General features: G+C 39.2%; 1 protein-coding gene across 5 annotated transcripts in view; it reads right to left on the minus strand.

Annotated features, from left to right (window-relative positions):
• Positions 1–14,166, minus strand: part of CAMKMT (calmodulin-lysine N-methyltransferase) — a 404,258-nt gene that overhangs the window by 55,791 nt on the left and 334,301 nt on the right. For 4 of the 5 annotated variants that reach the window (XM_036873911.1, XM_036873909.1, XM_036873912.1 and 1 more), the window contains exons 4-5: positions 2,812–2,872; positions 751–805 (exon numbers count right to left, since the gene is read on the minus strand). In XM_036873911.1, the coding sequence (XP_036729806.1) occupies positions 751–805; positions 2,812–2,872 (116 nt within the window). The remainder of the gene's footprint in view (positions 1–750; positions 806–2,811; positions 2,873–14,166) is intronic. The other variant, XM_036873913.1, reaches the window with a different exon arrangement.

Here is a 14,166-nt window from a genome sequence, read left to right on the forward strand (position 1 = left end):
TCATACAAGGCTGTCACTCTGCCTTTCAGCTTGCTTCTCTCTGACTGCCTGATGCCCTTCATATAACTTTGCATTGCAGGCAGATGGCTTTGTGAGGGTAATTTTTTTGTGAGCTTTGACATGCTCGCACATTGGGCTGTAACCCTGACACATTGTGTAAGAGCGACAGGTTTGTCAAATGCCAATCAGTGTAACAATATGCTTTTATTTGTAGAGACATAAAAACTTGTCTAATGCACTGTGCTGCTACATAATATCTCCTGAATACATGACTCAGAACCCAGAGAATGGGGAACGACGTTCCTGAATGGCCAATCTAATTCAAAAGAATCTAATTACTGAGCGCTCTGGATCATGTTTGTTGGTGTAATAATGCAGGCAAAACATTAGCAGCTATATCATGGTGCTCCAACTGTGATTCGCCGGGCTATTCCTGTATCTTAGCAAATGGGACTATAATCTGAAAAAAAAAAAAAAATGCTTTCGCTATGGCGAAGAAACACTGTGCGAGGCCTGGAATGTCACAACAAGCAATATTGACTACACTGAGGTAAAATGTTTCTGCTCATCGAGGCAACCATAAAATCAATATGATCCGAAAGTAAGTCAATCTAGAAGGTCTCTCAAGACCCGGCAGCTTGACCGCAGCTGATGCTGTTGACGGTTCTCTGACCCAGCAGTTGGAGGCCCTGGAACATTTTTCCTTTTGTTCCTCCCTCTGAATGGGATTGGAATTGAGAAAAGACCTACCATGAGCCCAGCCAAGCATGTCATGCCACCCCCTAGCTCACACACAGCAAGGTCCCTGAAAGAGAGAAAAGAAATGGTAGAACCCACACAAATTAGATGAAAATGGTCAGAGAGATATATATGTTACAAGAACAAATTGCCATCTGCAGTAAGAACGGCGCTACCAGGAAGTTGTGGAGACATGACAAGGCTACCGCATGTCGTTTTGCGTTTTAAAAATAATTATGAAATAGAAAAGTCACAAAGCAGGCAAATCAGTGGGGGTTCCCTCATTAGTGTTCACTGCAACATTACCACCGCTGAGCTGAAAAATCGGAGAAGGTTCCCTTTTTTTCCCTTGTCAATGGCGCTGTCTTTTAGAACTAAACTAGCTAGAGTAGCGAAAGATAATTGTTAGGAAAGGATAACACTGTTAATCCACATTCATTCCTTCAAAAACAGTTAGTTAGACAAGTAAATGAAGAATATATATGAGTGTGTATATACCTATATTATGGTCACATACACACAACACACACACAAATACATGCAATCTTGAATTAAAAAAAAAAATTCTAAAACAAACTGAAACATTTTGGAAAGCTGAACCGCCCCCATAAAGAACAATTACACAAAGAGCATTTAGCAATTAACACTTAAATCACAATTGACCCCAACACAACACAGTGAATAAACAATGCGGGGACATAATATGGTTAAGCCAGCAAACCCAGGCTCAAGTAGTGACTGGGCTCTGACTTCACCGCTCACAAGTAAAGCAGCTCAGAGTTAAAGCTGACAGTCTGGGGGGGGTGGGGGGGGTGCAGTCTGGCACTCTGCACTTACCTTCCTCTTTGTGCCTAAATATCAGCCCTCAACGTGTGACATTCTTGCCCTGGCCCAGTGCTCGCTGATTGGAGCTCCAGGCAAGCTTAAGCACAGCGAGATGAGCAGATGCCAGACTTCTAGGGCAGCTCTGCAGCCCAGTTCGATACTGCCCTGTTCTTACTTTATATGCTTAGACTCTTTAAGAGATCGTTTCTTCTTCCCAGTTTGGGAAGTTTATTTCCTCAACAGGATAAAAAAAAAAAGAGAGAGAGAGAAAGAGAGAGACAATCAAGGGAGGGAGAGGTGAAAAGAGAAGGAAGAGGAGGAAAAGAAGCCAAGCAAGGACATTCATATTCTGAAATACACATAATGAGTATTTAGTTGTTCAAAGCAATTACAGACTGGTTGGTAAATATGGACTCATAGAGCTTCAAAAACTACATATTATTGACCCCATCTTGTAAATACATATTGTTAAAACACACACCCAATCTTATAAGTATATATTGTTAAAATGATCACTAACGGCTTGTCTGGAATCATAATGGGCTATATTCAGGAAGCATATGTTGGATGACTTTTATAAAATGAGAATAAAATGAAAAAACCCACATTTTCTGGGTCTACCAAACATCTTCAGCGTTTTTTTAAAAAAGGAGTTTTTTCTTTTTCCTGAATCCCATCCATGGGTTTAATCTATAATGCACATTGACAGTTGAAAACATTCATTTCCATAGCATGAATCTGTAACAGTAATTTATATTTTACAAATACATATTGTCTTGGGTATATAAAATACCTTTAAAATCAAGGGTGGGATGGCATCTTTAAATGATAGCTGTGGGGTATTTATTTATCAAATGTTCTGTAGTGACTTCCCTGGCAGAAGTTTAAAGAACGTCTTTATTGTTTTTTTTGACCATCACAATCGGTAAGGATTGATTGAAGCTTCACTTTTGTTTCCCCAAAATCAAAGTGAAATAAAATGCCTTGAGTGGAAATCAAAAGCCTTTGACATATAGCAAAAAGCTTGCTGTGCAATATTAGTACCCAAAGGCAATTCAGATTTCTTTTTCAGAAGCAACATGTTTTCACCATGACCTTTTTCCCCCTTTCCTTCCTTTGTTTCTTTCTTCCTTTCTTATATATATATTTTTTAACAGTTTAATTTGAAGAATGTAATCATGGTGATCCTTAATATGCCAATATAGTACCCATAGTGGGCTAAACAAATTTTTAGGTGCAGCTTTGTACCTGAATACATCACTGTGCTTGAGGCAGTAGTAAGCCAAAACCTCTTCCGCCGGCCAGATGCCTGGAAAACACAAGAGGATATAGACTTTTTGATTACAGAAGTTTCTTCTACAAACACTCTCTACAGTCATTCTCTTAAGAAATGCCTTTTTGAAAATAATGTTCAGTACAAGCTATTTCAACTTGACTCAAACTTACCATAATTATTACTAGTAATGTCATATCACACACATTTCTTTTGTTGTTGATTATAACTCTTTTCCCAGGAAAATAGGATAATATCCTAAATAATTTTTACTAAATTTCAGTCACAACGAAACAGTAAAACAATAACAACCAAAATTACAAATATCCAAAATTAAATTTTAAATGGTATTTCAGGTAGATCTCACTCTTGTACACATGAATCTTCTTTTTGGCCAATTCATAAGCATCAGTTGAAGACAAACTGTATATGCAGCTCATATTCAGCAAAAATAAATGGAAAAATCATTTGCAGGAGCAAATAAAACCACTGAGGTCATTATATCTTTTTGTTTGATTCCATACTAATGTTTTTCAATATGCATAATTATTTCATTTCTTCAATTAAAAAAATCAAACTGGAGTATAAAATTGAGAAATTCAAATTTCACCAACTTTAGTACATCTTTCAATTTAACAATAATCCTACCCACTAAATTCCATGGAGGAGCATTTTCTAAAATCATCATCTGTAAATCATTTATTTAGAAGACATATAGTTTTCATGAATGAATATAAATTGTTTTAAGAGAAGACAGACATGCTTGGAAATTATAGTTTATAGTGGTTATCCCAGGATTACAAGTGTTTTTAATTTTTTTCTTTATACTTCTGGTATTTTCCAAAAATTTTTACAATGAATATATATTGCTCTTATAATCTGAATAAACTATACCCTTATAAAAATTATGTTTTCCCATGTGGTCAGACTTAAAGATCAAGCAGGGTACCAGGCATCCTGCACCGCCTGGGGCTGAGAATGCCATGTGGTCTTGGGAAAGAGCAGGGAATGTTCCTTGCCTTAGCACTAAGCACTCTTCTAATGGGTCCTGATGCAAAGTTGAAACACCTAACGTGACTTAATTTTCCCAGATGCATCTCCAGCTTCAAGGAGTAAGAAATGCAAACATTTCAGAGAAGATGATGTCAAAGAAATGGTAAGTAAAATCCTAAGAGAATCAATGGATAAACATACAAACAGCAAAGAAATGACTCTATAGAGCATCTGTTGCAGGAAAGTCCAGTCAGGTGTATTCATTAGCTCAGTCTTCCTGGCATTTCTGGTAGAAATGACAGTTTGGGGGAGAAACAAAGTAAACCAGCAAGAAGTGTCTGTAGTCATATTTAGAAGGAAAGTCAGAGAAGCAGTGGAGTGTAGCAGTTAAGATCACAGGTACTTAGGAACCAGACTCAGTTGGGCTCCAGCCCCAGCTCTGCATTCCCTAGCTGGGTGACCTTGGCTAGATTACTGAACCTCTCTATTCCTCAGTTTCCTCATCTGTAAAATAACATTATTGTAATATCAACCTTACAGGATTGCTGTGAGGATTAAATGAGTAAAGTATATGAAATGTATTTAGAACAGCTTCTAACTCATAACAAGCTCAAAGAAAATGAAAGTTGTTGTTAATGTTATTCTCCTGCAAAGGAGGATAAAAGAGTGGAAGAGATAATATGTGAACCCTAAACAATTATCCTAATAACCAGAACACATGGAGAACCTTTTAGCCTGCTCCTAATGATTAGCTTTGGCACGACCCCAAAGTCCTAATACCTGGCCTACCTCCACACAAAAAGAACTCCAGAAAGACTAAAACACATAATAAAATTCTCTGAAGGAAGAGCCCAAGACAGTGTTCCACACCAAGTGAATATAATCACCACAATAATGAATTTCTTTATGCCTTCAGTAGATGGTTTTGAGGTTTTAAAAAATAATGATAGGGGAAGGGTATTTGACTAAAATTCAAGCCTTGATTAAGTACAAAAATTTGACTTCTAAAAGGCATAGTCTTTTACAATAGTTTTATAATTTTCTCCCCAAAATTATAGAGGTTGATTTTTAACTAAATTAAATACAAAAGGTTCAAAGAACAAAGTTTAAAAATCACCTAAAATTCCACCACTAGTATATAATCACTGTTAACATTTTGGACATCATTCCGAAAAATCTCTCTAGGCATAAAGATATTTTACACAAGTGGGATCTTCTCATGGATGTATTCAATAATCTCATTTGCCCTACTCAGTATGATGGATAGATTCCCACGACAAAAAATATATACTATACCTGCATCATTTTTAATGACTGCCTAAATATTTTATGTTTGCATCATAATTTATTTAACCAGTTTCCTTTTGATAGACATTTAAGTTAATTTCTAAGTTTTTGATATTATGAGATTATAAAGTGGTAAAATAAAGACACATTTTTTTCCCCAACATATAATTTTTCTCCTTAGGTCAAATACCCAGAAATGGGAAATCTGGTCAAAAGTCAAGTACATTTCACATTCTGATATATCAAACTGCCCCCCCCACAAAACTGTACCAAACTACACCCCTAATAGGGGTGTTTATTTCCAGGGGACTTCCCTGGTGGTCCAGTGGTTAAATGTCCATCAACTAAGGAATGGCTAAATAAAATGTGGTATGCCCATGCAACAGACTATTATTTGGCAATAAAAAGAAATAAAGTACTGATTCATGTTACAACATGGATAGAACATGAAAACATTATGCTAAGTGAAAGAAGCCAGACACAAAGGACCACATGTTTATGTCTTATTTTTCCATTTATGTGAAATGTCCAGAATAAATGAGGGGTGATTGCTAATGAGTACGAGGTTTCTTTTAGATGTGATGAAATATTCTAAAACTGGTTGTGATGATGGTTCCACTACTCTGTGAATATACTAAAAAAACAGTAGGTGAATTGTATGGTATGTGAATTATATCTCAAAGCTGTTATCTTAAAAAGTTTTCTCATTCTATTACATGAGAATGTAATGGTCTTTTAAAAAAGATTTTATTTTTAAAGAAATTATACACACACATAGTTTAAAGAGCCACTGAGTTTTATGAGAATGATTAAGACAAAACAGTAGTACCCAGCCCGCCTGCCCAATCTTTCTCCTTCCTCAGGAATTACTGCTTTCAATTCTTTCAGCTGATTCTTCTGGTAATTACATTTTTCTACATACATGTTTATAATGTTACTTCTTTTTTTTTTTTTTTTTTTTTTTTAAATTTTTATTTATTTATTTATTTATTTATGGCTGTGTTGGGTCTTCGCTTCTGTGCGAGGGCCTTCTCTAGTTGCGGCAAGCGGGGGCCACTCCTCATCGCGGTGCGCGGGCCTCTCATTATCGCCGCCTCTCTTGTTGCGGAGCACAGGCTCCAGAAGCACAGGCTCAGCAGCTGTGGCTCACGGGCCCAGTCGCTCCGCGGCATGTGGGATCCTCCCAGACCAGGGCCCGAACCCGTGTCCCCTGCATTGGCAGGCAGACTCTCAACCACTGCGCCACCAGGGAAGCCCTATAATGTTACTTCTTGATTTTTCAGTTTTAGGCAAAATCTAATGACCCCCATTATGGAAGGTAAGCATTTTTTGCCTTTATCTCTACTCCTCTCCCCACACCACACGTACCACACTCCTCAACCATCCACCGTCACCATCTTCCTAATATAGATATATTATAATTTGGTAAGGTCACTACTCATTGTCAATTTTATTATAACCATGAAAAAAACACAACTGAGCTATGTGTAAACTAGGACTGGTTTTTCTCTCATGCATAATTTTTTCCCCCTCTGGAGTTTATAATTGTCATTTTTTTTCCTCTCATTTGCTAAGATTTTGTATTCAATCTCAAAATCCAGTTGTTGATTTCTCCTTTCAATACAGTCACTCACATGAGGTATTCTATCAACTTCATTAGGAAATATCTCCTGTTTCCTGACCTGCCTAGGTCTGGACTGGATGCCCAATATACTTAGTGTACCAGTGTAGCTCTGATCTCCTGAAATCCATCTCCCCTATCATTCCAGGCTTCCTTTTGCCCTTCTGCTGTGTTCCATCTCTCGTGTCCTCTATACTTTGTCTTCCTTTCTTGATTTACTTCCTCATTTTAGTGTAACACAGGCTCCGGCAGCTTCTTGAAAAAAAGTGTGTGGAAGGTAAATGTTAGAGAGCTTAGATGATTCAATGGTGATTTCAATCTGGAAACTCCATGTTTTTCAATTCCTGAAAAAAGGTTCTTGGGAAGTTCCATTGATTATTTCCTTACCTCCATTTTTATGTCTTCTTTCTCTGAAACTTATGATTTGGATGTTGAATCTCCTGAACTCATCCTCTAATTTTTTTATCTTTTCTCTCCTGCTTTCCATCTCTTATTGTTTTCTACTTTCTTGGAAGTTTTCTCAGCTTGATCTTCCAGCTCTTTTATTGTTTTTTTCATTTATGCTATCGTTGGTGGTAGTTCTCTGAATATTTCTTTTTCAGAGCATCTTACTCCTGTTTCATGAACGTAATACTTTTTAAAAATTACTTGAAAATATTAATTATAGTTTAAGTTTTCTTATCTTTACATAGTTTGTCTTCCTCATGTTGCTTTTTTCTGTTTATTGGTTTTGGTACCTGTCACATTAAAAGCTTTCCTCAGATACATCTGGTAGTTCTTTGTTGTTTACATAAACATGATTGTAGAAAGATAAAAAGCTGATTGGAGGTGAAGAGGGCTGAGGAGTGTGGGTGGGGTGTGAGTGGAGAGGCTCAGCAATCAGTCAGCATACGTTAACCTAGTCCCTCCACCCTGCTTTTGGTGCACTCTCTGATTTCAACTGCGCCTATTGTCCTCCAACCTAAAAACCCTTGATTTAACCCTCTCCAGAGAATAAACCTCCTCTTCTGTTGGCAGTACAGAAGGGGAAGTTACCCAGTAGCCTGGAATGGGGAAATTACTGCTTCTTAACCCATTTTCAATCAATCCTCCTTATTTTAGTGCCCCCTCAACTCTTACTTTTAGAATTACCTGGTGACACCAATTCCTGAGCCTTTCAAAGTTTCAGGTATGAACTGGGTTGGTTCTCAACGTTCCCAGTTGCTGGCTTTCTAATATCTGCTAAGTCAATGACGTCTCATCCATGTGCTTCTTGGCTTCCAAAATTATGTTGTATGTTCTCTTATTTTGTCATCCTTGTGGGTTTATGTCTTAAAAACATCCCTTTAACAGTGGTTCTGCTTCATGTAACAGAGAGAAACTCATTGGAAAAGTGATGAGAATAATTTTTAGAAGGACATACAAGCCAAGGATGCTAATGGCGAGGGTTTTTTTTTTTTCTCAAGATTTTTATACTCCATTAACAATATTGTAGGGTTCTATCAATCAATTATAGGTACTTTTGCTATATTCTTGACATCATCTGATGAGGCAGAGCAGAATGATCATAGAGGCATTTACAGCAGCTAAAGTATTGATCCCCCCCAAAGCATTACAAAACATTTTAATTAATGGCTTATTCTAGATAACTTGTTTTCTAAAACATATGCCATGAATTAGGACACTTCCTTAAAAGTTATTCAGTCACGTGACTTCCTATTCCTTAGTGCTTTCTGTATAAATTGAATTACTTTAACTCACAGGAGAAAATACCTTTTTCATCCATTGGACCTCCATAAAAGCATTAGCTAAACAAGAGTTCTATTTGGAAGAAGAATATTATTCTTAGATTTCCATGGTCATTTGGTTTCATTCCTTTTTTTTTTTTTGAACAAAGGTTTTATTCCCTACAGATAGTTCTGTCAGAACTGGGCCTATTGAATCTGTTAGACTTCAGAAAACCCATAGTCAGCTAACACTAAAATATGCAAAATTACCTGTCTATGTAGAAATAATGAGGGGCAAAGTTGGTGATGTGATCTATTTCATGTATGTAACCACTTTTTTCTCATCTCTGAAGTAGTTTGTTTAGAATTACTTTAAATGCCAAGTTTTGTGGTTAATTTAGAAACAAACACATTCATCATTAACCCAAAGGCTGAACAAATCCTCAAGTTAACTGTCTGTAGATATTGAGACATGAGTCTCTAGCCAAGCATGGGTCTTTCTAGATCACTTCCATTTGAGAGCTTTTTGCTTCCCTGTAGTCCGGGTTAGGAACAAGTCCTGGGACTTTGACAGAAAGCATCTGACAGGCAGCACTGCTGACTCACTCTTCTCACTCTAACAGCTTGTACTTGCCCCATGATGACAACACACGTAGCTCTTGCAGCAGAGACATGGCTCTTCTGTGCTCAGCTGATGTTTGGACAGCAAGCAGCAGCTTTCTTTACCCTCCTCCATCTAAATGATCATGTCTATCATGCAGGAGTCAGAAGTAAGGCCTCTTTCAAACCTGAGACTTAAACGGAGAGCCCAGCACACCTTTAGCTAAGCCGTTGACTCTTCTGGAAGAAGAAATGCACCAGTGGATATTACTAAAATGGCTGGAATGGGTAGGTAAACCTCTTGGACTGTTTTCAGTGTTTATGCTCTGTCTCCTTCTCCTTAAACATTTCTGCTTTGTCACTGATGCTTCAACCCAGATTAGAAATCCATAAGAAGACTACAGAATGCTCTATAATGTTTAAGAGCATTAATGTTAAGAGTAGTTTAACATCTACTATGTTTCAGGCCCTGTGGATCAGCAGGGAATGATACAGCATGGTCACTGGAGATTCAGTCTTGTTAGGGAAGGAGACTATTAGACAGACAATTACACAAATAATGTCCCTAATTATAACTGTAATAAATGCTGTGTAGGAAAAATAGAGGGTGCTTCTGAGAACTAATCATAGGGGACTTAATCTGGTTGGAGGGGAGGTTGGGAGGAGTCCATCAGGGAACACTTCTCTGTAGAAATGGCATGTAGGCTGAGACCCAGAGGATGAACAGCCAAGTAGAGGAGGAAGAGGGGCACAGGGCTGGAGGGAATGGTCCACAGAAGGGGAGCACCAAGAAATAAAGCTTTGAAAAGAAGAGTGTGATGTTCCAGGAATGGAAACAGGGTCAATGGAGCTGTAGAATAAATGAGAAAGGAATAGGTAGGATAAGATGAGACTGGAGGGGTGTTTAGGGGCCAGACCCCACGGGCTCAAAAGCCATATTAAGAATTTTAAATTGCACCTTAAAATAAATATGTTTTAAGCAGCAGAGTGGTAAAACCAGATCCACATTTTAGAAGATCAGTCCGGCTACTCTAGAGAAAATAGATTAAAAAGGGGCAAGAGGAGGTGGGGGAAACTAGGCAGGAGACTACTACAATTACCTAGCTGGGTGCTGATGGTGGCTTGGGTGATGGTTAGTGGAGATGAAGAAAAGTGGAAAGATCTGGGCTATATTTAGAAGGTACACTGACAAGACTTATTAGTTAATTAGATGAAGGGGGTGGTAAGAGAGAGGGAAGTGTCAAGTGTGACTTAGGTTTATGGCATGAAGAAGTGGGCGGATGATGTACAGCACATACGTATAGGATTTTCCTTCAATTTTACATGACCTCCTCCTCAGGCTGAATTCATGGTACAAAAACCCAGCGAGCAGCCTGGGGTCTGATTCTGGGTCTACCACTAACAGTCTGTGTGATACTGGGAAGTAATTTCGCCTTTCTGAGCATCAGTATCCTCATCCACGAAATACTAGCCTTGGGTAAGATTATGCTAGGGGGCTTTCAAGCTATAAAAAGCTACAATAAAGAACCACACCTCATGCTCTAGAGTTAAAGAGAGTTCAGCTTGAATACTGGCTCTTACTACTGGCTATGTGATCTTGGGCAAGTACCTAAACTTTTTAAGCCTCATTCATTCATTCAACAAACAATTATTGGCAGCCAGGCCGGTTCTAGGAGTTGGGGATACAGCAGTGATTAATAGGGGCAATAAACAAAGTAATTTTAGATAGTGATAAATATTGTGAAGAAAATAAAACGTTAATGAAATACAAGAATAACTCCTGGGGTGGGGCTGTTGCTACCTTAGGCAGCATTGTTGGGTAACGCCTCAGTTTTCTCATGTGTTAAGTACAAGCAATAATGTTACTGAGTCCAAGCTCGCTCTGCTCGCCGCAGGACAGGCCAAGAAATCGGAGACGAGGTGTTGAGGCAAGGAATACGACTTCATTCGGAACGCCGGCAGACCGGCAGACTAGTGTCTCGAAATAATCATCTTGGGCTTCCCTGGTGGTGCAGTGGTTGAGAATCCGCCTGCCAATGTAGGGCACACGGGTTCGGGCCCTGGTCTGGGAAGATCCCACATGCCACGGAGAAACTGGGCCCGTGAGCCACAACAACTGAGCCTGCGCGTCTGGAGCCTATGCTCCGCAACAAGAGAGGCCGCGATAGTGAGAGGCCCGCGTACCGCGATGAAGAGTGGCCCCCGCTTGCCGCAACTAGAGAAAGCCCTCACACAGAAACGAAGACCCAACGCAGCCATAAATAAATAAATAAATAAATAAATTTTTAAAAGAAAAGATGACTACTATCTTAAAAAAAAAAAAACAAAAACAACTCCCATCTTATCGGGGTTTGGATGCCAGTTTCTTTTATAGCACAGAGATGGGGGAGGAGATGAGCAAGTAAAATAAAAAGGCCAATGCCTCAGAGCAACTAAGCCCGTGCGCCACAACTACCGAGCCTGTGCTCTAGAGCCCGCGAGCCACAACTACTGAGCCTGAGCGCCACGACTACTGAAGCCTGCGCGCCTAGAGCCTGTGCTCTGCAACAAGAGAAGCCACCGCAATGAGAAGCCCGCGCACCACAACGAAGACCCAAAGCAGCCAAAAAATAAATAAGTTAATTAATTAATTAATTATTTAAAATAAAAAAAAATAAAGTAAAAAGGCCATAAGATTTGCAAATATCCCTTGGAATGTCCAGCCTCGGGGAGGGGATGTGTTAATTTCTTCTTTCTTGCAGCAATCCACGGGTGGACAGGGTCAGGATGTTTCCCTGAACAAAGGCACTTTGGTTTAACATTCAGGCAGAGGGGCAGGGTTCCCCAAGGCAGGCCGTTATGTATAGACAGTATCCTTTTAGTGAACAAAAGCAGCGGAAAGCAAAGGTTAAAGTAAAAGAAACAGGTCCAACATGTAGTCAGATTTGGCTCTTCCCTGTTGCAACAACAGTACCTATTCATACCATTGTTGTGAGGATTAAATGAGATAATGCATGTAAGACACTTAGTGCCTGGGAGATTGCAAATTTTTTTATAATGTTAGCTATTGCTGCTGCTATTGCCTTTGTTATTATTTTGACATGTTTCTATCCAGGGAATTTTATCAATTTTGATTATATTTTTATGACACCTTCAGGGAGATTATTATTCCTAATCGATAACCCACAAAATCAAACCAAAACTGAACACTGGAAAAATCTGTCCTAGCTATGGGAACTTTGAAAATCAATTCTAAGTAAGAATTCCATAAATATGGACAATACTTGTTCTATATTTGTCCCTCTGCTCTGACCAATGAACAGACTTGCTCTGAACAGTAATTATTAAGCACAAGCCTCCCTGTGTTTGTGGAGAGAGATCACGGAGAACACGTGTACACCTGGGTGAAAGGGAACGTCCGTGTAGCTCAGTACAGTGAGAGGGTGGAAGCTTGCTCTGTGACATTCTAACGTTTGTTGAATGCTGACTGCTGCCCAGGCACTACAAGGTAGATGAGGAAATCAAGGCACTGAGAGGTTATGAAAACTTCCCCCAAATTAGGCAGCTATTTTGTCATAGAGTTGGAATTTGAATCCAGGTAATCTGACTCTAGAGCCATTATTCTTAACCTCTGTCCTATACTGCTGTCCACTAGATTGCAAAAACAAGGGTCCAAATGAATTGCTTTGCAATGTTATTTCTTCTGTTCCAGGGGAAGCCAACTGATATAGATAATGAGCATGTGGAAGTGAAGGGGCACAAAAAATTGCCCAGGTATTTCAACAATAAATTCTTCTAGAACTACAAGCTGGGTCGGCTTATGGGTGTGATTTGATTAGATATGCATTAAATTTTAAAACTTAAATTTTAATTCAGATACTTATTAATTTGATGATTATGAGGTAAGGGAAAGCCGAAAGGAGTCCCGGCTCCAGTGTGAAGCAGAGGCAGGGAGGGAAAGAGAGTCTTCAGAGAGCATTCCCCAGACCAGAACCTTCAGTCTGATGGTCAGTTTTAGAGCAGATGCTGCGAAATCAACTAAGTGACATGAGAAATGGAGACAGGATGAGGAAGATGCTGAAGCACCATGAGAAAAAGGAACACACTGCAGCCACAGCCACAGCCACAGGTTCAGCGGCTCAGACAGTGAAGACGTGAACTTGGAAGACAGCTCTGAGACTTATTAGCTTTGCGACCTTAGCTAGTCACTTAAGCTCTCCTTGCATCAACTCCTTATCTGGTAGTAATAATACTGTCTACACTGTAAGTATAGATGGGAATGTAATAGGGAAGAACAAATCTGACTCCAAATTGGATCTGTTTCTTTTACTTTAACCTTTGTATTCTATTGCTTTTGCTACAAGTTAAGAATGTTGCCTATAGCCTGAAATATACAGGATAACACATCCTCAAGGCTCTGACCTTTAAGGTATAACAGTTTCCATTCTTATAGAGATAAAAAGTTGCAGAACAGAGAATAACACTTGCTTGTTGGAGGTTTACGGAAACATGTGACCTGACTTAGTGGACAGCTGCAAGAACAAAGGATTGGGACACCAAGAAGTTTATAATAACCAACCACACCCCCTTCCCTTTTAGTATAAAAGAAGCCTGAATTCTAACTTGGGAAAGCTGGTTCTTTGGGACACTAGTGCACCATCTTCTCCATCTGCTGGCTTTCCAAATAAAGTTGTGACCCCTTGCCCCAGCAACTCGTCTCTGGATTTATTGGCCTCTCGTGCAGCAAGCAGTATAAGCTTGGACTCGGTAACATGAGGATTGTATGAACTATAAGAGTACCAAGTAAGTGCAATTAGTGTTTGTTATTGTTGTTGTTATTAGCATTACTTATTGAACACTTACTACCTGGCAAACACTGAGCTGTGTACTTTATATAGATTATCTCATTTAATCCTTAAAACAACACTATAAGGTATGTACTGTCGTTATGGCCAGCTAAGGGGCACAGCAAGGTACACCAAAGCACAGAAAGTTTAAATGGCATAGCCAGGGTTTGAGCCCACCTACTCAGTCTCTTAATCTCAGTCTCTTAAGCACTACACTAATTGCCCCAACCCTGGTGGCTGGTTCTGGAATCAAAAGGGCTAGTTTCTAGTTCTCATGACTCATTCAACAACTAATTT

The sequence above is a fragment of the Balaenoptera musculus genome, chromosome 13 (assembly GCF_009873245.2).
Source record: "Balaenoptera musculus isolate JJ_BM4_2016_0621 chromosome 13, mBalMus1.pri.v3, whole genome shotgun sequence".
NCBI lineage: Eukaryota > Metazoa > Chordata > Mammalia > Artiodactyla > Balaenopteridae > Balaenoptera > Balaenoptera musculus.